General features: G+C 42.0%; 1 protein-coding gene across 2 annotated transcripts; it reads right to left on the bottom strand.

Annotated features, from left to right (window-relative positions):
- Positions 1-1,581: 1,581 nt before the first annotated feature.
- On the bottom strand, positions 1,582-22,928 carry LOC114426266 (activin receptor type-1-like). Of its 2 annotated transcripts, XM_028393554.1 has the most exons (13): positions 22,773-22,928; positions 22,580-22,696; positions 12,924-12,997; positions 12,280-12,531; positions 10,925-11,197; positions 10,504-10,770; positions 9,134-9,339; positions 6,321-6,420; positions 5,033-5,179; positions 4,599-4,874; positions 3,476-3,673; positions 2,730-2,860; positions 1,582-2,639 (listed from the first exon to the last, which is right to left on the bottom strand). In XM_028393554.1, the coding sequence occupies exons 3-13, from the start codon at positions 12,988-12,990 to the stop codon at positions 2,505-2,507; spliced, it is 2,052 nt and encodes a 683-aa protein (XP_028249355.1). In that variant the 5' UTR covers positions 12,991-12,997; positions 22,580-22,696; positions 22,773-22,928; the 3' UTR covers positions 1,582-2,504. The 2 variants fall into 2 exon arrangements, with proteins under 2 accessions (XP_028249355.1, XP_028249353.1); XM_028393552.1 differs by having other exon boundaries at positions 22,580-22,928.
- Between the last annotated feature and the right edge of the window lie 568 nt (positions 22,929-23,496).

Genomic DNA, 23,496 nt, shown 5'->3' with positions numbered 1-23,496 from the left:
TGTACTCCAAACATATTGACCTATGCCCCCAACTCTGAACTTAATGAATGTGTCCACACAAATTTCCATCTTATGGGAGACAACAACAGAAAGAACTGATAACTTGAGTACCCTGCCGGCTGTCAGCAGGATGGTCCTGCTCAAGCTTTCTTCCTGTTAAAGGGAGTTTTTCCTCACCACTGTCTGCTCGCTCGGGGGTTCAGACTGTGGGTTTATGTAAAAGCAACTAGAGACAATTTTGACTGTAAAAGGTGCTATATAAAACAAATGAATTGGATTGTGCATTCCAGTGAAGGAGTAATCAATGGTAATATGAATGATTGATCACAGCCTCTTTGGAAAAAGGAACACAGACCATCATACCCAAATTTGGCTCTGAATCTCAATGAAGCAGAATGGAACTTTTAAAGGTCTTAAGTCAAACGTCTGTGCTCTGTGGGCGTAGGATGGATCAAATGACGCTGAATATAAAGACCGTCAACACAGAAAGCCTGACAGCTGTTGATAAAATGCAAGAAGGGTGCCTCAGCACTGTTAACCTCCTCTGTTGTGCATCTATCATCTGGCCTATAACTCCTCTAGCATATTAATCAGTCTGCAAACTATCAGGAGCCCAGTTTTTGTTTAACATCTGCCAAGATATCTGCTCTGCGTGCAGTTTCGGTTCATAGCTGGCAAGAAAAAAGGCCTGGGCCTCTGACCTTTTCCAAATGAATATAAATGAATTATTAGTGCAGATGTTAAACTTTTTACAGCACAGAAAGAGATTATTGAGCAGCAGTAACTGTGTTAGGGCCAGGAGCTCATAGTTTGGGGTTTAAAAAAAAAAAAACTAGTCCTTGCTGTAGTGTTTGCACAGTTTGTTATTAGATAACAGTTGGAAGTTGGAGAGGGTTTGATTATATTGGAAATACACTGATCAGCCACACTGAGATGAATTATGTATATGTGTAAATAATAAACATGGAATGTAGGAGGCAGCAGGTCAATGCTCGGTTCTTTAAGTGGGTTTGTTCAAGAACCATAAAGGAACTTTGACAAAGGGCCAAAAAAGAATGACTACAAGACCGAGTCAGAGCATCTCTAAAGGTGCCGATAAAGCTGAAGAGTTACTGCAGCACAGAAAACCTGCTGTCAGTAGTTGTGTCAGAACATGCAATACATTGTAGCTTACTTACTATGAATAAAGCAGGATTTTTTTACATCATATGAATGTGCCATTATTATGCCACTATTTTAAAAAGGTATCTGTGGGACAATATTTATTTATAAGTGTATGTACTTACATTTTTATTAAGGACCCAACTTGCAACTATATTGCTAATGTTTTGGTGCTTTATACCAGTGGACACCCCCAGGACAAACTTGGTTAGTGCAAGAGAAAAATTCAGGGCATCACCAAAATCTTTCAAACTCCTTCTCTGAAGGTCATGAATCTCTATGCAGACATTCATGCCAGCGACGTTGAGATATTTCAGTCTGGAACACCCTCGTGAACCACTTGGACTACCCACATGGCCACTAGCATGGCTAACAAATAAATCTACTGGACACAGCATCAAGACAAATGAGACGGATAAATATATTTTTCTATTTAATTAATAGAAATCCCTAATTGATATAAAATGTTAAAGAAATAAAAAAAGGCTGAAGTTTGACTTCATTTGCTTGACAATGCACGCATTAAGACAACAATGCACGCGTTAAGACAGTATACAGGCTTTACAGGCTTACTTACAGGCCTCTGAAGGGATAGGGTTCAGCATCTAGCAGATATTTTATTTGTTCTTTTAGCATTTGTCTCTGTAAAGCTGAAGAAACAAAACACAACAGGTACATGGTTCATTGTAAAAGTCATGATGATATACAAAAAGGTTTGCGACAGAGTACCTCTAGTTGGACAATATATCAGGAAATACACAGTGCTGTCGATGTAACTGTACAACTCAATGTTACAGAACTGATGAGATCCCAAGAAAGACGCTCTGACCGCATTGTAAACTGTGCTGCACTCAAAGTGAAACGTGACACGCCTCGCAGTGATCGCAGTTGGCAAGTTCAATTGGCAGGTTGACTTTTCTTCCAAATAATTCCACCAAAATGCAAATGGACAACACAAGATAGATAAAGAGAAGCTGCTATGTTCAGACATTTTTCAAACTAAAAAATGTGTCAAAACAAAATCTGTACCTAACAAAAGCAACCCTACTCAAATGCCCAGGTAACAGTTTCTTCTTTGAAGAACCTTTCTAACAGTCCAGCTCCTATGTTATATTATGAATAGATATTTTCCTACTTCCAAGACCTCTGGCGTCTCAGAAATGCCCGGTAAGCCATCTTTGGATGCCAAAATGTGTCCCGCCAAGAGTTTTAAAATAAATACAGGCCTGTGCCACTATAAGGGCACCGAACCCAACAAGTCTTTTTCTCTTCTGCGACGGCCCATCCTCTGGATGTCCTCAAAGGCCCTTTCTGCAAGTCTGCCTCTTCATTTTGAGGAGGGCTCAAATGTCTGTTTTTATTTTATCCAGGGAATTGTCGATCTTTGTGAGAGTCTTTTTGATGCGCAGTGCTGTTAATCGGGCCGATGGGTTCTGGTACCAGCACTCCTTCATGAGTTTAGCCATGGAGGTTAAAGTCTGCAAAAAAGAGGGATAAGTCCATTTAAACACTACAATATTCTGATAGTAGTAATGTGCTACTGGATGAGACTTTGCACTTTTACTTACTGGGTCTGAAAACCATCTGTTTGGGATGTTGGGTCTCTGCTGATCCACACACACAACCTTCTTCATGTCCTCAAAGCTGGGGTCGCTGGGGACCACATCATGAAAGGGTGGCTTGTAGTCTTCAACAATGCCTGTAAGTAGAGCAGAGCATGCAACAATATACTTTAAAGATTGCATCACTGAGGACTGAATGTAAAATCCCTGACTGACTGGTGTATAAAGAGGATTCATGTTGTGGCATTGCTATTTATTTCCCCTGCTCTTAAGTGCAGCTGTGAGAAAAAAAAACACACATGTGAGGTTACTGTGTCAGGGGTAAATCAATATCTTAAGCGTTGCTGAATGCCCACTTCCAACTATAAAGTGATAAACCAGTCTGTCAGTGGATGGAGGAAGTGGGTTTATTTCAAATAAATAGGTGCTGATGCTTCTGACCTCTCGGCAGACCACAGGCACTAAAGGAGGCATGCTGTATCTATCAAGACCAAATCTTTTTATGAAGAGCAGAAAAGCTTTTACTTAGTCCAAGTCAAGCCAGTGACAGTGTGGTAATTCTGAAGCAAGGCCTGAGCAGAACCAAATCAATGCAATGTGTTTACTTTACCTATAAAGCCATCAACATGCCTGCATGCTTTTTTGATCAATCTTATATTATTCTGCTGCTATAATGGCAGTTATAATACACAGTGTGAGGCCTACACAGGACTACAGTGAATTCATGTTGTGTAGCGTGAACCTGTACTGACCGTTACTGACTGTCCTCCTGGTGATCTCCCACAGGACAAGGCCCAGGGCCCAGATGTCCACTCTCTTGTAGGATTCAAAGCAGTCCATCTGGATGGAGTCATCAAGCACTTCAGGTGCCATGTAGCGCTTTGTGCCGACTTTAGGGTTGTTCCCCACGTCCAATTCATTGGTGTCTTGAAAATGCATCACTGCCAGACCTAGCATGAAAACAAAGAACAGTTCAGCTACATGTTTAAATATGATGTCTGGGTTACTTGTAAAATATGCATTATATAAATCTCCTAATTGCCCCTTTATTGTCCTTTTTAGGAAAATCTGACAAGGTGAGGGTGGCAGCATCTATGAGGAGATGTAGTAAACTCAGAACAACCTCCAAGACTGTGAGTCTGATCATGCCCTGACATGTGATACTTGTACATTCATCCAAAAACTCAATTTTATGAAGAACATTAGGCAAACAATGCTCACACATTTGCTAAATAAGAGTCAAACCCCAGGAGAGGAAACAAGACAGACATGAAGAGGATTTTAAGTTTCATGTCTCAAGTAGCCACATGAAGAACAAACACTCGACTCACTCAGGTTGAGTGAGTCAAATGATGACACTCAACTAGTGCATCACAAACAGTCCTCCTCTCTCATACAAGGTGTACTCCAACATAACAACATCGCACTTAGGAGACAAACAACTCCTGCCATGTTTGCCGGGACAGAGGAGTGCGTCATCCGGAGCAGAATTTATTACATGCAGCCTGTAAACATGTCAAGCCTTCTGGAACATTGCTGTATTAGATAAAGTGGTCTAAGGTCCTCCAAATGTGTTTTTTGTTAGGGGCTGGTAGATATATTTAGTAATAGTTGTTCCTCCTAAATTAACAACAAATATGGCTGAGTGGATAGATGGGAAGAGCGTGGTATTACTGCAGATGCATCTCTTATGTCTTGTCAATTAACCCATTCAGTAGCTGCAGTTAAGCCAGCTCGCGGGTCAATACAAAGTAAATATTCTCGCTGTCAGTGCTGTATGCATTTATCTAGATTGTGTTCTGTCTCTAATAGATTCAAAAACACAATTGTGCAGGATGCACACAGTCACACATGCACTACACACAGTGTTCTCACCGAGGTCAGCAATGCAGCACTGTCCATTCTTTTTCACCAGTATGTTTTTGCTCTTAAGGTCTCGGTGGGCGATGGCTGGTTTGCCCTGTGTGCCAAAGATCTCCACGTGTAAATGTGCCAGGCCACTTGCAATGGAGAGCGCCATGCGGAGGCAGCCAGATGCATCGAGGGTGCTGAGCTGTAGGTAATCGTACAAAGAGCCCATCTCATGGAAGTGAGTGATGAGCCACAGCTGAGTACTGGAGTTCCTTGAAGTCATGTCCGAGGCGATGAAGCCTGAGGTTAGAAACATAATTTAATTAGACAAAATAAATTAATGTACTGGAAACAAATGTATCATTTTTATTATCATTATCTTTAAACAACACGCTAGCTGCGTCTTACACCAAAAGACAGAGCCTGCTGAACCAATATACGTGTGATTTGTTACGTACCCAAGATGTTCTCGTGCCTCAGCAGTACGGTGTTGTAGATTTCAGTCTCTCTAAACCAGGACTTCTCATCTCTGGAGGAGAAGATTTTAACAGCTACGCTCTCTCCCTGCCACTGACCCCTCCACACTTCACCGTAACGACCCTTACCTGGCAGGTAAGAAGAGACAAATTAGCATACACACAGACAAATGTATTTAACAGTAAGGCTGTGCTAAAAATGATTGTATTTAACTATTATGTAATACACTTCTAAAGAATGAATAATTTAAAGGTGATTGATGTAACAGATGAAAACATTTCACTTGAGCACAAACTGGCGCTGTCAAAAAAATAAGTTATATCACACTGATGTCCTGATTTTAAGTCATGTGTTGCTGCACACTTGCATCACTCAAAGTCTCTGGTATTAAAGCAGAATCAAATACAGTAACCATCATATTCCACATATGATATTCTACACTTCACAGCCTTTTAGAGGGTTGTTTCACATTAGCTTAAGTTTCTAATGCTAATGATTGACTGGTGAAGATTCGTCTCAGAGAGCCACGCAACAGTTTACCATAACCAACTATAAGACCTTTTTACCCAGTCATATCTGTGTAAATGTCAGCATACTGTACTCCTCCTTAATGTAGCCTGGTGAGGTGCAGTGCACAAATGTATTTCAACATGCATCACTTCACTTGCAACACTGATAATTATGTCAAAGTGTGTATTGATATGAAAAAAGACTTTCTGTTGGCAACATTTTCAGCGACACTGACACTGAAATGCAATTTTGTCTCTTGGGAATTCACTGCTCAACTGTTGCGCATTCAATCTGGCCCAGTTTCAGGATATCTTCAGTGCTTACATCTTTGGTAATGATTTCATATTAAGTGATTCCTTTCTTGGATTTATTAAGTTTAATATGTACTTGACTTTTTTGTATTGATTGATCTTAAAGGGATCACTTGTCTTGTGAATGAAAGCAGAAGAAAGATCAGTGATTTGTCAAAGTGATTGATAATCCGAGAAGTCCGATATTATCAGACAGCAATTTTCTGTTGGCATGCAGTATAAAATATCTTCATACACATTTGATTGTCCCCATTCCGTAATGCTAAAGGTTACATGGCTGCTCTGGGGCTTTCACTGAAACCAGAATCATCCTTTCTAGCAGAAATTCACCACATTTTTATTTCCAGAGTCTACTGGGGCAGCACAGTTGCAGTGCCCTATTGAAATAAACAAAGCTGTGAGAATGTGCTATTGTGAATATGAAAAAAGCCTTCAAGAGGACACTTACCCACACACTCATTGAGTGTGATTTGTCGAGCAACAGTTCTCTGAACAAGGAAGGGGAGTCCTGAGCCACTTCCTGAAGTGCAGGAATGATCCAGCAGATCCTGGGAGAGAATTAAAAAGATAGAAACAAACGGGTAAAGAGCTTGTATACTGTGTATCTGTACCAGTGCTCTGAATGAAACCCTCCCAAAAGAATTGTGTGGATCACTTCTAAAAAAAAAAATGATGAAATACAGAGCATCTGGGACTCAGATAGAGATTAATACAAGCAGGCCATCTTTGATGTGGCACCCACATGGGATGGAGGGGGGCAAGCTTTGTGTATGTACCAGGATAATGTGTCTGTGTGTGTGTCTGTGCTGGAGGTGCAGAGTGCCCCCTGCTGAGTAAACAACAGAAGTGCCACCCCCTCCCTGGTAACTGGTGTGGGCGATGGAGATTTTATCTAATCCAAGGGCCAGACTCCAAAACAGGCGCAATGCTGCTAAGCCTTTTATTTTTATCTCATCTATAAGACATGCAGCATCCCCGCACTGACACAGGAGGGCAGTGTATAGCAACACAGTCCGCAGCTGCCGAGCAAAACAAATGACTAAACTGTTGGAGGGGGGCAGTGAGGATTGAAAACAGAGAAGAGTGATGCCTCAAATAAACAGATGTATAATGCAAGAGCTGCCAGAGAGAAAATTTGGAATCACAACAGAGGAATGCAAGACATAAAATGAATGATGAGTTACTCTGCAGAGAGTTTAAATCCCTCTGTCTGGTACAGCAGAATTGTTTTAAGGAGGGTATATTTGGGCCAGGCCATTTAGCAACAGAATGCAATCAGAAGGCTGCAATATCATTATAATCAGAGAGGATGTCTGGGCAGCAGGCTGCAGGGGGACAGGCTCTGTGTTACAGTCCAATTTGCTTTTCACAAGCTCACCACTGTTCCTAATAACCTTTCTCATGGTGCTGCCAAGCACGTTTTAATTATGCTGAAGCAAACATTCTGCCGCTCCATATTTGGGCCCTTCACTGCCAAGTGTACTGATGGACTTTGGAAATAGACAGAGTGACACAGATATACAAGAATGAACATACGTTAACAGTTGGACATCTTGGTAACAAATCTTGGTTAAAAATAAGGGATAATGTGGAAAGTTTAGACACACACAGTATTTGTGCTCCATGCCACGGAAGAAGATGACTAATGACTAATGACTAATGAAAGGTTTTTGTGAGCATATAGAATTACAAACTGGATGGCAACAAACTATGTACTTTTTTCATGGCACCGACTGGACTGTGAGCAGTTTCTGCTGAGCTTGATTATATACTGTGTGAGCCAGTGAATGTGCTGGGTTGTCTTTCAGACTAAACGCTAACCACAGGACTCCACCCAAACTCTGGATCAGTTTAGAGTGCTTCAAAACACAAACCACTCGGCAGAAAACTTACAATCCACAGTTGAGTGGAGAGAAAATAAACTGCCTGGAAAATGACTGAGAAGATGCAAAACAAGTTTTGTTGTTTTTTTTAAATTCCAGCAATGACACCACCCACACATTCTCACACACATACTTCATGCATCCACTTTGCACCCTTTTTTTTAATTTAACAATTACCAACACATTTTTGTTAAAGTTCAGAAGTTATAGTCTGTTTAGTCATGTCTGGAGACTTTGTACATTCTAATCAAACAATATCTTACTTTACTTATAATTATTAAATTAAACATGTGAAAATATTTTTCATAAGAAGCCAAAACCATGCTGGAGAACAAACAATTTATGCCGGAAATGGCTATACAATTACACAATAAGACAAAACACTTAATTACAGTGCTGCCACATGACCACCTCTGAAGGCTGTTTATTATGGCATCAGGCCTCTTTTATCCGTTCTCTTTAAAGAGCGTACAAAGAGAAGGCAGAAGTCCCCATAAATCTGGCTGTGTTTTAACTCATCTGCTGAACCCCTCATGTTAATACAACACATAATTATAGAAGGGGATTCACGTCTCACTCGTGGTGCATACAGTCGCACTTCAACGCACTTCGACGTGCTGTCTCTGTGAGCCATCTGCGGTGAGTCACCCTGCCACCCAAATTCAAAACACGACGCTGAATCTGCTATCTGTCTGAGGGTAACATAAGTAAGGCCCTGTTCACACCTGGCATTAGGTGGAATTAGCATGAGTCATGGGTGGTCTAGTTACAATTGGATAGCTCTGTATGTCATTGACACTGGGCATTGTAATGTGCCCTCAACCACTTGAGATCTCACTTGTGAGGAGCAGCAGTGCAACTACTCTGCTTAGTGTGCTGGACAAGACAAATCAAAAATAAGAGTGTGTCAGTTTCTCAGTATGTTCCATGCAAATGGAAATTGGACAAGGTGTGTCTCATGGTCTTCACCCAGGACCGCTGTTGCAATTTTTTTCAGCTGAGTTTAGTTGAGTTCCTCTCCTGTGACTGCAGCAGTAGGGACACGCTCTCTCTGAAATCTCTGTATGTGTGTCGAGCTCTAAGGAATACTGTGTAAAATATATACCCATTCTTGTTTTGATAATTAAGGGTTACTACCAGAACCCTTGGTAGTAGGTGGCTCCTATTTTGCGATTTCAACTTTTTCTGGCTAGAAACTAGGATTGATGTTCCCAATAACTCTTGGTGTTTAGGTTAGAATAACAGCCTGGCAGTTTAGTTTAATATTTACCAGACCATTTTAATAAAGCAGCCCTTAATAGTCATCGGAGTCCCTGTACAATCATTAATCAATCATTAATAAACACACTGTACAGTGTTTATAATATTTACTACTCACTGCCAGAGTGCTCTCCCCCACGTTAGATGCTATGAGGCCATCGATAGTTCCATATTCAGCATCGCGAGATGTTAGTCTCTCCATCTGGTTGTGGTGGATGCGTCTGAACACCAGGATGGCAACAGCAGACAGGAAGATGAGAACAATGATGGGTGCCACGATGACAACAACCAGTGTGGTCACACTGTAGCTGGACAGTTCATTAGCTGTAAGAAGAGGGAGAAATTTACATAGTGTGACTTATCTTGCGTTAATCAGTTTTAGAACAGACAGAATCAGGTTTCATTTTTCAGTTTCATCTGTCAGAAGAGGAAACTGCGGGCAGTGTTTAGGCAGTAAAATGAGGACAGAGTCTGTAATTAACGTATTAACTGAGGGCGGCTCTTCTTTGCTGTTGCTCTGACTGGACCACACGCTCCACATCACACTTGTGCAGATGGTGGGCGAGAAGGTGCACATTGAACATATACACATGAGTACTCAGTCACACACATACACACAAAGTGGATCTCATCGAGTCAGCAGAGGCCAGCCTGAGAACTGACCATCATTCACACTTTCCAAACATTCCAAGGAAAAGACTGCTCAGCTCCACTGCAGCACAGACAATGATCCCATTTTCTCAACACATAATGAACTCTTTCTTCCTAATACACATAACTACTAACATTTTTAGGAGAATGCTAGATTTGAATCAAACACATAGGAGGGAATGCATTCAAACAGAAAATGCCATAAACGCATTTGTATTATTTGTATTTGTAGGAACCCAATAGGGAAAGAAACAGTTTTATAGAGAAATACAGATGTATACACCTAACATAAGTTAATTCCCTGTTGCTCTTATTCAAAAACGTTAGTAAAATTTTAGAATTCTGAGAATATTTTTTTATTTTGAGGGAAAAAATGTCTAAAAAACATCAGACATACAGTGCCCTCACCCTATTCTGTACAAATAACAAATAACCAAGCTAAAACATTATCTTAGAATATTATGTAAAAGGAAAAATATTAGATAGAAACAAAAAAGGACAACAGCTCTGTGTATAGATTTCCGTCTCTCCTTCAGTTCCAGGTGCCCTCACCCTCTGGGTACATGTCAGCCAGCTCTGACAGTCATAGAGAGGACAGAGAAGAAGTGGACCATGACTAAATAATATTCAAAACCTCTTTGTCATGTCTGTCTCCCCCCCGTTTAATGGGGTGCCAGGAGTGTGACCACACAGAGGCTTAACTGTGGCCAACAGAAACCATCCAGAACAAACGTGGCAGATAATTTCAGATAATGGTGAGGACATCTCAGTGGGGAACAACGAGGAATAAAACACAGCAACATCTAAGCCACATGGTCGTGTACTACTGTACTGTACCTTTGACAGGCAGCTCCACAGTGCTGTTCATATTACACAGGTGACCTTGGCAGCACTCGACAATCTGGTCTCTTGAAGGTGGGGTCTTGCAAGTCAAAGTGCTCTGCTCATACACCTTGAAGCAGCCTTTCTGGTACACCAGGGAGCCAGCATTAACTGTCAGGGATGAGAAACACTGGTGGCCCATGCAGCGATTCCCCGATACACATGAGCTTCCCTCGCATACACACTCATGCTCCTCTTTGATCAGGGACTTTACTTCCTCCTCTGAAAAAGTTTCAGGAGGAAAAAAAGGCAGGTTAATAGGTGTTTTGTCATAGCAAATCAGCTCTAGAGTAGAACTTTTTGTACAATTTTAAGTGACATAAGGCCTACAAGTAATGGCTGCCAACAGAAATGTGTACAATGTGTACAAAGTCACCTTTCCCTGGAGCTTGCACAGTGACGTTCATGTTACACAGATGGCCCTGGCAGCACTTGACAACATAGGCTGATGAGGGTGGCATGGCACAGGTGGCTCTGCCCTCCTCGTCGTCCCTCAGGCAGCCCTTCTGTTGGACGGCTGCCCCATCAATCATCTTCAGAGAGGAGAAACACTGCTGGCCTGTGCAGCGATGGTCATGCTCGCACACGCCGCCCTCGCACACACACTCTTGGTCTCGGAGGACTGGTCTGCCAGCAGACAGTTCTACATCTGATAAGAGGAAACAGAGATATGGGAAAATCCAATAGAGTAATACCATTAGTAACCCATTAAATTAAATGACATTCACTCACATCAGTAAACATGCAGGTTGGAAACATCTCTGCTAGTTAAAACTGTTACTCAATTAAGTTTAAATGTATCAAATCAAGTTTCCTCTTTACAAACTGACATTCCCGGAAACAAAATATATTCTGGATATTCTGGAAATGCTTATAATTTCAATCTTTTAAAGTTATGCAGAGAAATGAGGCTATGGCAATACAGTAACACATCAAGATACAGTTTTTTTTAAATATATGGTCAATAAAGGTTTTCTGCAGCCAAGTATCAGATCCTTTCCAGACCATAACTATTGCTCATATTATTGTCAGGCTTGGTGCTACAGCTTTTATTTGATGAGAGTAAAATGAGAATTATACAGTCTTTAGTCTGGGCTTTAGCAAAAAGAATGAATCTTGGTCTGTTAATGATAATTCCTTGTGTCGAAACACCCTGTGCTTGCTCTGGCTGACTGTTCAGAATTGTTGTCTTGCTGTACAACAAAATGCCATCCATTGGCTTTTGAAGCATTTGGCTTAATACAAACATGTAGACTTCTTTTATACTATCCTGTTTTTCATCAGTAGTGAGATCATCAATAAATGTCAGTGTGTCGGCCCCACTGACAGCCATACATACAGCGTGTTTGACGGATGAAATGGTGTGATTTGAGTCATGAGTTGTTCTTTTATTCCCTCCATACTGTCCTCTTTCCATCATTAATTTGGCAGACTAAGACTACTGGTTTGTTTTTTGCACACATTTCCTCATCAGTCAACCAGATTAACTACCCTTTTCTGGTTTTTCTTTTCATACCATCTAAATTCAACCTTTGATATTGCACTGACTTTAGTTCATTTTACTCACTTAAACTGTCACCTCATTACTCCTCACATTTAAAAACACAAAGCTGTCTCAATGTATGTACTTAAAGACAAAGAATAATTGCTCTAATATTTTTATCTGCACTGTATGTCTGTTGATTCCACCTGTAAATCTGATCAATATGTATTAGTAGTAATTCTTCTCACCTTTTACTTGGGACAGCAAGGAGGTGTTCATATTACACAAATGTCCAGAGCAGCACTCCACCTCCAGCTCAGAAGTAGGCGAGCTTCCGCAGTTCAACGGCCTGTCTTCATTACCCACAATGCAACCCTTCTGAACGACAGATGTTCCGTTCAGTACTGAGCGAGAGGTGAAGCACTGCTGGCCAAAACACCTGTCCCCACTGCTGCAAGACGATCCATCACATAAACATTCAGTTCTCACACTGCCCTCACCTGCACAAGAAAACATGTAATAGGTCAGAATAGCACTGCAGTTATTTAAAATAACACTGACAGACAGCAGATGAGAAGGGGGCAGACTGAGGAGGGGTGGTAGATGGGAAGAAATGTGTGAATCAGGGTCTCTGCATGCGAGAGACTTGAGGGGACCATTGAAAAGCTAAAATACACTGTATAATAACTAGACTAAAAGAAAACAGGGGCTTGCAGTTCACACCTGAAACACTACTATACGCAGTCAGGACATTTTCTGTCTGGCAGAGGACTCTGCAATTCAACTCAGAGGTAGCACAACATTGAAAATTAAGTGGATCTTGTCTATTTGTGCTGGCAGAAACCTCCCCTCTTTCATGGGCTTTTAAGGCTGTATGTGACAAGATGCTTACCTTCCAAGCTGGAACAGGGAAGGACCAGGGTGATCACAACCAACAGAAACATGTCCCCACTTGTCATTGCAGACCTACAGGGAGAAACACAAAAAAAAACAAAATGAAGGCTGCTCTCCAATTATAGAATAGGAAAGGATGATGTCCCAAAAAAAATTGGGGGGGGGGGGGGGGGGGGGGTGTTTGGTACTGATGCAATTAAATATCTCTGGTATCTGTGTAAATCATTTTTCAAAGCAGGATACAGTGAAAGCGACGCACAGGACCAGGAAAGATAGACTGATAATGACACAATTTTCTATGGACCTTACAGTGTTACCAGAGCAATTTTACACAGGGAGACCTTTTCTTGTTTTTAGAAAAAAAAGTCAACACCAAGTTTAAAATGCTCAAGTAAAGTGGGTCTCATGCCTTCCTGTTGTCCTGGCAACAAGGCATTGAGTGGCAAGCAATGGGGAGACTGGTGTTCTCCTATTGGCTGCCTTGGTGAGTGAGTGAGTGTGTGTGTGTGTGTTGGAGGGACAGGCTGTTTTGGCAGTGAGGGGAGAGGAGCAGACAGACATGAAGAGGAGGAGGAGTAGAAAGCAGAGAGGAGGACAGTGAGGAGAATGAGTGTGGGTGCCTGAATATTATTGTTTAAAGACCTGGAGACGGTCTAATCCTTCAATATTTAATGCGTCTGTAGGAATGTTCCCATATGCTGTGCAGTTATGTTTGTTTGCCTTATTCAGTGACAGATTTTTAATGGGCCACCAGTTTAACTCACACTGCAAACTCTAAGGGGGGAAAGATCCCCCCAAACTACCCATTTTATAAAGCTGATATGTACGTTTTTTTGGAGACATAGCCTGGAGCGTGCCCCATTTACGCTATAACAAGCAGCACAAACGTTATCTTGGCAGCATGTGCATGCGCGCCTGAGTGCATCTGTGCCACTGATAAATACCCCAGCTCCCCCCTACCCCCTCCAAGGCTTTGTGCCCGTCTCTCAGACATAAATGATTAAGCAGGTAATGTTAGCATTAGCCCAACGGCGGCGTCTGCACAGGCCGCTCACACACAGACCACATGCTGCTCCTTTAATCAGAGCACAAAACAGAGGCTGCCACACAGAGATAATCAGGAGCTCTGTCTGTTCCCCTTGGACCGGAGAAGAGGGGAACAGCAACGGGGGCAGAGAACGGGCAGGGGGGTATGAGGAGGCAAGGGAGGAGGAATGGCCCGGGGGCAACTGGGGGACAGTGGGTCAGAGGAGAGCAAACAACAAGGCAGGCGTGTGACAGACATGTGGGCCAGGGTTGAGGGGTGTGGGATGAGGAGGTGTCTAGTGTCAGGGCCCAGAGGATCAGTCGAGAGAATGACACTATGCAGAGCATGAGGGTGTCCTAAGGCTGGAGGAAACAGTGGAATCTGAAGACTGCAGAAAACAGGTCAAATACCAATTTTACACCAAAATCAGTTTGTGCAGTTTTTTGAAATGTGGGTAAACCCATTTCAAAAATGGTAATTGTTTCCCATTGCCAGAAGACAACCTTGCCTATCTATCTTGGGGCTGTATAATTACATAGATAACTGTGATTCTGAATCTCTTGATATTGACTCATATACCATTCATAGCCAAGAGATTCCACCAAGGACGTTATCCTGACTTACACACTGCTCACAGATCAATAACTCACTTCAATTTACTAAGTAGAGCATGTCATGAAGCTCCGCTTAATGGCCTCAATTAGTGTAGGTAAATGATTTGGTGCATTTCTGTTTGTATTTACAGCTCAACAGAGCAATTCATCTCTCCCACGCAGATGCTTTGTCTTAAATAAGCAAAAAGGAATGACCCACTCACAACCATCCAAACAGCCATCTATTGTGTATTGTTGTTAGCAGATGTTTTATTTCATGTGTCTTTTTCCTCAGAGCTGTTTGAATCCTATAGGTCACCATCATTATATGTATGTAAAGCAATCTCCCCGTGTGATGGGCAAGACATGTGAAATACCTTAAGGTTTTAGACATTTATGCATGTTCTTACACGCATTCAATATGTTTACTGTATTTACTATGACCACACAACCACAGTAGCCAGTAACCTATATCTAAAAGCTAGCTAACACATTTGCTTGATGAATACGCAGCCAGGACTTGTTCTGATATTGGAAACCTCAGGAAAGAGAGAGGCAGGGCCTGCATCTGCAGAACCGATTGAGATCTGAGCAGACAATTTTGTGGCGCTGTGTGTGTGTTGCAGCCCTCTCTACCCCTGTGTATTGAATTCTCTGGCAGTGTTGCATAGTGTGTGTGTGTTCAGAGAGCTGACATCCTGCCAAGAGGGTGCTCTCATTTCCCCCCTATCTATCTCAACCCCCATCTTTCCTTTTATTCCCTCTTCCTATGTCCTCTGATGTGGTGTTGTAATAGGAAACTGGTATGAATACCAGCAATTAGAATTTAGCATGTATTTTTTTTGCGGTTGGAACCAACTAACGATGCAATGAGCCTTGATACATACCCTCTTATACTTCTTTATAGCTCCTTAATATACCATGATTCAAAGGGTTGCTGACAATTCCTCCTAAATTAGTTTATATAACTGGTGTCTTGATTTACCTCACTTACTCCGAAAGAACTTAAATTTTTAAAAATGTAAGTTCTAAAACATCTTACTCCAAAAGGACTGCTGTGTATTTACTTTGAGGCTCTAAACGCTTGTACCACCACAGGTATTTAGTTTGATGATTTCAGAACCTCCGTGGTGCATAAGTACTGACCTTGTACACAGAAACGACCACATTGAGCTCAACACAAACTGTCGAAAGTGTGTATAGCCCAAGAGAAACAGCTGAAATAGACATGGCCCAGTGAAAAGTATGTTAGGGTAGACTCCTGCTGAGTGCTGCTACAGAGACTTGAAAGCAAGCCTACATATCATGGGCTCCCATTTTATGACGCCATGTTTCCTTCCCAGACTCTTTCCAGTGATCCCACTCCAGAGGGCTATCTTGATAAGCTCTACTCTAAGACGTTGAGCATAGCTTAAAGTGATTAGATGGAGATGATTAAGCATGTCACTCACATGCTGTTAGCATTGCAACTAAACCCCAGAAAAGGCACAGTTAAGATGATTTATGATTGAGGAGTTTGTGCACATTCCTGCTTATAAGACTGCATCTTAAAATGTCATATTAAACCTAATATTTTATTTTGTGGTGACATTTTCAACCAAGTGTTGAAGTAACTTTCAACAACAAACATATTAGTTTAGTGGGCTGATTTATTATTTTGGTCTGTTTTGTATTCAGGTCAACACACTACTTTGTCTGATGAGCATGGTGTATCACTGAGGTTGAGGAGGGAGGAGGCTGAAGCCCTGCAGGAGCTGCTGAGTCATCATGCTGGCAAAGAGGGAGACGAGAGGTGGAATCTGTGTCTGAGCTGGCAGGCTGGCACAGTTACCATGGCACAAATAGCCTGGGCACCGAGGAAACTGCAGCAAACTGCAGGGTGGCGAGAGAAGAAACAGGCAGAGAGTGGGGCAATGCGGAGCCTGCTGTTCGTGTCCCTGTCCCTCTCTCCGACCCAGACCCAGACAGCCAAAGTGCTAGCATGCCATCAGGGACATGCAGATGGCTCGCTCCTAGGTGGATGTGGGTGTAATACAGACCTGAGGGCGAAAGCCGTTCTCTTTGCAGCAGCCCACATTCATATTCACACAGCTTAGCAAATCAACATGCTCACCTCAGTGTAAAAGCATTCTTTGCCTCGGCAAATACAACACTTGGGATGACTAAAACCAAGTAGAAACCGTAAACAACCTTAATTCAAACCTGTGTTTACACTTTTTACAACTGTGCTTATAAGCTGCAGAGTGAATTACAATGAAATTTAGCTTAAAAGGAGAGCCCACTAAAGATTCTAACACCAGTGCAGACTTTAAATTAGCTCTCAGAATGTGGAAGACAAAACCAGTCACATTATTGAAGTCCTTTTCAAAAAAGGACTAAATTACTATCTGCCAGTACTTTATATAAAGTACACTGAACATTAAGAATTCATGTTTGTCTCAACAATTATGGTTTCTGAGGACAATATCAATGCCATAATGCATCACCTCTACTGTACCTTGAAGCAAAAAAATTCAGGACAGATGTAATGAGTCCCGTCATCTAGGACGGGAGTCATCACTGTGGGAAGCTTGTTGCGTAGTTGGCATTTGGCTTAAGGCCCCCGAAACACTGTGAGATATCAGGAATCTTGCAGGTTCACTGCACATCCAACATCATCAGATGGTCTAATAAAATCTTGGACGAAATTCTGTGTCAGGTTATAAAATATCAGGTTGTGTGATTCATGCATGGTGAAATGTAGGTCTGGGATGTAAAAGAAAAAAAAAGCTAAGACGCGTCATTTCTTGGTCTCAGCCAAACAAAGAGCTTGCTTTGACCTTAGCCTGATGCATGCTTCACCCTCTGCACAAGTCAGTATCTTTCATGCTAGCTAGTTTGGGACGTGGCACTATGGCTTTATTGGGTGTAGAAGAAGGGCTTGTAGAATCTCAGACCTCTGTAATCCAAACTAACCTGATACACTGACCTGGTGCAGGATAATTCAGATTAGAGCTTTCATTTGTGCCAATAAACTTTCGAAATGGTGTAAACACTCAGTTACAATGCAGGCTGACCCTGTTTCAATATTCTGTGTCATACACTGATGCTGTGTGTGAAAGATGAATCACTTTGCTAACTGGAAAGCGAGGCTACTTAACCTTTGGAAACACACCTTCCTGGCCAAGAGCCTCATCAAATGAAAGTTAAAAGAGGGACTTTCTGTGGTCCCCTGGAAGAGCATGTGGAATCCACAGTGCCCCATTAGGTCTGGCCAGACTCTATCTCTCAGGGCCCAACAGGATCTCAGCAGCTGCTCCATTCACAATGTGAGGAATGTAATCAAATGCAAATGGACCCCTGCTTATGTCCAGCTCTCACTCACGCATTAATTGTAGTAGGTGTCAGCATAGCAGGTTTTGTTCCATGGATACAGTGCTACCCAGGGTGTGTTCACACACACACACACGGCCTAGATCAAATGTAATCGGAGACAATAGCTGTCTTCTTCCTGATGCAGTCCCACCCAACCTTCCATCTCTGCACTAAAATATTCATTTTCATTTTTTCTCTAATGAAATTCTATAACAAAATTTACTTCTATGTTCCCACAATACAACACCTGCCTTTATGTTTCCACAGAAGAATAGGCCCCTGAAAAACTATGATATGGCTTTTTATGTTGTGTGATATCTTGTGAGATACAACTTTGAAGGTTTTACAGCTCTGTGAAAACACTGTTAACAAGTCTTTTTTATGCAGTGGTCACCATAGCAATTAGACATTCATTTTCACACAGCCATCAAAACATTTGAAACAGCCAATTCAAACACTGTCTTTATGGCCTTCAGCCATGTTTGCCAACAGAGGAATGCACAAACATTCGCCATCCAAATGACCATCTCGCAAAGCTCCCTGCCCTGGGGCAATACTTCTCTCAAAAGGACACCTTGATTTGTATCGCGGTACAACTTTTAAACACACTTACTCCGTGCGAAAGTCAAGAAAAACTGTCGAGAGAACAGTGTGCGTACAGCTACTGAAAGCTCGGGGAATATTCAGTCGTGATTGATTCTGTGCCCAGCTGGTGGGGTCTTAGCGTCACAGGGCTAACATGATAACACACACTGTGGCCCAAACGCATATAAACCAATCCCTTCATCACTGTGATGATAAGTGCTAGGCAAACAGATTGCAACACAACAATGAATGAATATACAGCCCTGTGCTCCACAGCGAGACTGACAGGGCTCATTACATCCTGCTGCCACTCGAGCTTTTATGGCACACAGTTTCCTGGTTATCCACAGGTGAAGACTTCTGTGGGAACAGCTCAGCAGTCCACAGTTTACATATGCACCAGTGTCCTGAGCAGGATTGTTGCAGTATCCTGGTCATGTGTTGCACATGTAAACAATTTCTGCAGGTTTAAAAAAAAACATAGAGGCTGATGTTGATGTGAAAAATCGAGGCACAACTATCCGAAATCTGAGATGTAAGAAGACTTAGTGGAGTTAAATCATGCTGCTATAACAATAGCATTTCTTAACTTATTATGATTATTAATTCAAAGTGTGTTAAATGTTAAATCGATGTTAAATCAGTGATTGTATTGGAACATCAGCTGCATCATTTTTCAAGTAAAAAAAATTAATTCCTCGACAACAGAAATTATCTATAGGGAAATTGATAATAAAATAATCATGAGTAGCAGAATTTGTGCACAATATATTACATAATACTGATGATATTCTTTTCAGCCATATTGCCTGCGTGGATGTCACAACCAGTGAATAAATAAAACATTATAAATGCCCCATTTGGCTCAAGTATAGGGACTGGACTGGACTAATTCAAGCAAGCCCCATCAACAGTGACAGCAAAGTATAACAGAACCACTTCACTTTATGACCCCATGACCCACAAGAGAAAACAGATTATCTTCAATTCGTAGATTAAGCACCCACACCAAATAAGAGCCCATGCCCGGGACAAAGAATGAGATCAGAGAGAAGCAGCAACTGAAACAAAGCCATAACTTTCCCCCCCTAACAGCTGAGCGATAAGACAAGAGCAGTGAAGCAAGTGAAGGGCTCATAAAATGTGTATTGCAGACTGTCTCCAGTGCCGTCTGGGGTTAGCGTAAAGAGGAGAGGAGCCACAAGCACTGCAGATCTATGTGTCTGAGAAAGTGTGTGTGTGCATCTGTGCAGACAGTAGTGTCTCGTCTCCTTTCCCTCTGTCTCCACTGGTCCTCATCCACATTTGAACACAGAATAGGAGGAATCAATACCTCAGTGCAAGCCACCAGATGAAGAAGAGAGCAACCTTCCAAACAGAAACAGTGGAACAAGGCTCAAATCTGCCCGATAAAATGCAGTCTTATTTATCTCAATCTCTCTTTTCTCCCCCTTTAACTTCCAGTGTCCTGCTGAGACTGCAGAGCCTGCAAGTCCCAGACATCTCCTCTCATCGCGATATGTTTGGGCTACATAAGGCTGATGATTATTAAAAGGCTCAAGGATTTTTTGACTAAAAATAACACTGCAGACAGTGGGCCCCCTCTCTAAAAAGCTGGACACGAGCACAGAGCAGAAGCAAATTCAACCCACATGCCGTGTTCCCCTGCAGCCTGCTGCCTCGTCTGATGCTAGGTCTGCTGCTAATACTCAGCTACTTACTAAGTCACCATATGCACTCAAATATACATAGGACATACATATGGACAACAGGCGAAGCCAGATAGCTGATGTGTTGCTACCTTGGAGGGTGACTTACAAGAAAAATCCTGCCCCCTTTTGTATCCTTCAGCCACCACTTCCCACTTGCTCACACACATATACTATCTCTCTCTCTCACACACACACACACACACCCATCCTCCCTCCTTTTTTCGCTAATGTGAGAGCCACCTACATGGAAGAGTGATGAACCTCAGGCTCATGCTCAGACTTGAAGCAGTCTATCTTGGTCTCAAAACTGCAGTTCCCTTGTTAATGACAGACTGTGTAACCTGATTCCACACATGTATTTGCATACACACACACACCACTACCCTCCCCTCAATACTCTCACAGGGGTTTTTGGAGCTATAATGCTTCCCTCTCCTTATACTTGCACATTGTTCCAAACTAAATTGCCAGCTGCCTCTGACAGCCATATTATTGTGCACAGAGAAACGATGGCTGTCTGAGGTCTGTCTCAACCCCACACTCACCTCACTGAATGTTTTCTGAAATGCTCAGACCACTGTGGGCAAATTATACATTTATGTGACCATCAGCAAGAACAGATAAAGCAATGCAGTGGATGAAGGGTCAAGATTTAGATCTCCATTAGGCAACTGTTGTAATGATGTGACGATTATATCCGAGTACTATCATAAGCATAACCATACTTAATTATTTAGAATGACCATTACAATTATTCCGATCCCAGCTGTGTTTCAAAGAGGAGTTAATTAATCAATTGCTTATCAAAATCCTGTTTTTCAAGAGATATACAATTACTTGAGCAGTTAGTGACAACTGATAAGCTGTTTGAAACACTGACTCAGCTCCCATAGTCGCAGTTAGCAACCCATTTCCTGAACAAAACAGTGTACCCAGAGTCGAAGCACACACCGGCCCAGACTGTGTGACGTCCCTTTATCTCACCACTATCAGCCAGACTTCACGACGCAAGCCCCCGAGAACGTCAGGCGCCCACAAAAAAACAGACCACAGCTCATGGACTGGTCAGCTATGGGGTTACATTTTCCAGAACCACACCACCACACAGCCACTTAATACAGCCACTAATCATAACAAATAATCTCTGTGTCCTTCTCTCTCAGGCTCACAGACCAGTAAACCTCCAGAACCTGAAGGTAAGAAATCTCATGTGTGACTGGCTTTGATGAGGTCCTAAAAACCTACTATCAGATCCTTTTGAGTAGCACTAATCCACACTGATTAAAGAGTCTACAGCGCCAGACTTCACCCTTACATGTCAACTGTGTAGCCAAGTGCATGATTTAGACTTATAACCTTGAATGCATTACAAAATTTGAAAAGAAAAAATCAACAGAAAAGTTGCTGTGTTTAGTCAGACTTCAGCAACCCAACACATTTTACAGCTCTTCTAAGGCATTTGGACTAATGGTGAAGAAAAAAGTAATCAGTAGGAAAGAATGTATTTCTGTGGGAGATGAGTTGATTCTGAGGAAGAACACCTAAGTGTGAGACGTTCCCATTCACACGTCTGGCAATCAGCACAATTATCTCTGAATGTTTTCAGCCAGCATTAACACCTTTGTAATGTAGTTTACACCTTCTCATCAGCAAGTCTACAGGCTTTACATCTCATTGCCCCTGCAATCTTACCACACACACACACACACACTCTTTCCTGATCGGTCTGAATATTCCATACACACACACTTATGTTCAAAATATTTGAAAGTGTTTTTTCCCCACTGTTCATTTTTATTTTCTGCCATCTTGATGTAAAATCAAACATCACTGTGTAATCTATAAAAATGTGTGGAGCTCTCCCCCCCTGCAGGACTTCGATTGTGATGTTAAAAGTGCTCAGCATGTGGTGAGACACACGATCAAGCTGCAACGACCCTCCCAGAGACTATTTGCATGACAAAAACTCTAACAAAGTCACAACTAGTTGCAATGTTTTGGCCTTGATGAGATTGCGAAATTGAAATTACAGCCACGGACAATCGCAGATTTATCTTCATTCCTTATGGCCAGACTGGCTGCCCCATCCCCGTTTATCATCAAAAACATCTCTCTGACACATACACTGTAAAAATCAAAGGGCCAACTGCGCATATGTTGATGTGTTTATGGGAAAATGTCCGTTTAATAAAATAGATTTGGCTACAAAAACAAACCAAGAAGGCCAAGACTGGCGCTCAGGAGGAGACAGGGTTTCTCATGAGAGCACGTCATGAAGCATTTTCCAGCGAATCAGCAAACTTTTCCACATCTACAGAAATGTCTATACACACATACATATGCTACAACACTCCGGTTTAAATTACACATTAGAGACACTTACCTTGCGGGCTGTGTGTTTTTTAAAGTGCTTTATGAAGGCTCGCTGAAGTGGCGCAGGTCGAACTATTCTGCCATCTCCTGAGGATTCACCGACAATACCCGATTTGTTTTTCAAAGTCTGAAAAGCAGAGCCTACATGACGCCAACATTATCGCCCGACGATCACTCGGCAAAAAAAAAAACAAGTGACTCACTCGATGCTGGTATTCAGGAGAGAGTTAAAGTGAACCCGCATGTTGTTACGCTGCCCTCCTTCACACAATAACACCGTCTGGGCTTCTCACAACTCCAGCGGCAGCGCTTCGAGGGCGAAAAGCCAGGATTGGAGGAGGAAGTTACCTTGCGACCACTTACAGTATCCAGGCAACGTAAAGTGACGTGTTGGGCACATCTATTTCCGGTCAGGCGTTTCAAAATAAAACACAATTCGCTCCTCCAAAATAATTCTCTGCATAAATTTGTGCTACAGTTTGCAAGGTATTTTATAAATGTTTTCTTCTTGATTTTAAATCATGATACACGTTCTACTCAATGCTTAAAAGCCTCTAAAAATACACGTTAATGACGCTGAACAAAAACTGAATAAAACCAACAAACACAAAGACTTAGTGTAAAGCCTACACATTTAATTATGCTTAAAACGACTTCCACAAATTATAACGACTGAATCAAAACAACTGCGCCTCCAGCTTCTACCACGCCAACTTATTACGACGTCTGAGGCTTATATCTTTTAATTCATCAAAGTATTCTCAGATGGAGCACCAGGACACTGTTAAAAAGAGGAGTATGTGACAAATGACATCACAGTGACCAGTGGGAGACTTTGTATGGGCCTTATTTCTTAACCCTGCAGGTTGCCACTGGTTGCTTCAGTTTTTGTTTACTTCTTCTCATCATCATCATAATCGCATCAGT

Source organism: Parambassis ranga, chromosome 21, assembly GCF_900634625.1.
Source record: "Parambassis ranga chromosome 21, fParRan2.1, whole genome shotgun sequence".
Lineage (NCBI taxonomy): Eukaryota > Metazoa > Chordata > Actinopteri > Ambassidae > Parambassis > Parambassis ranga.
Note: the sequence above shows the minus strand (reverse complement) of the source record. Positions and strands in the feature narration are given on the sequence as shown.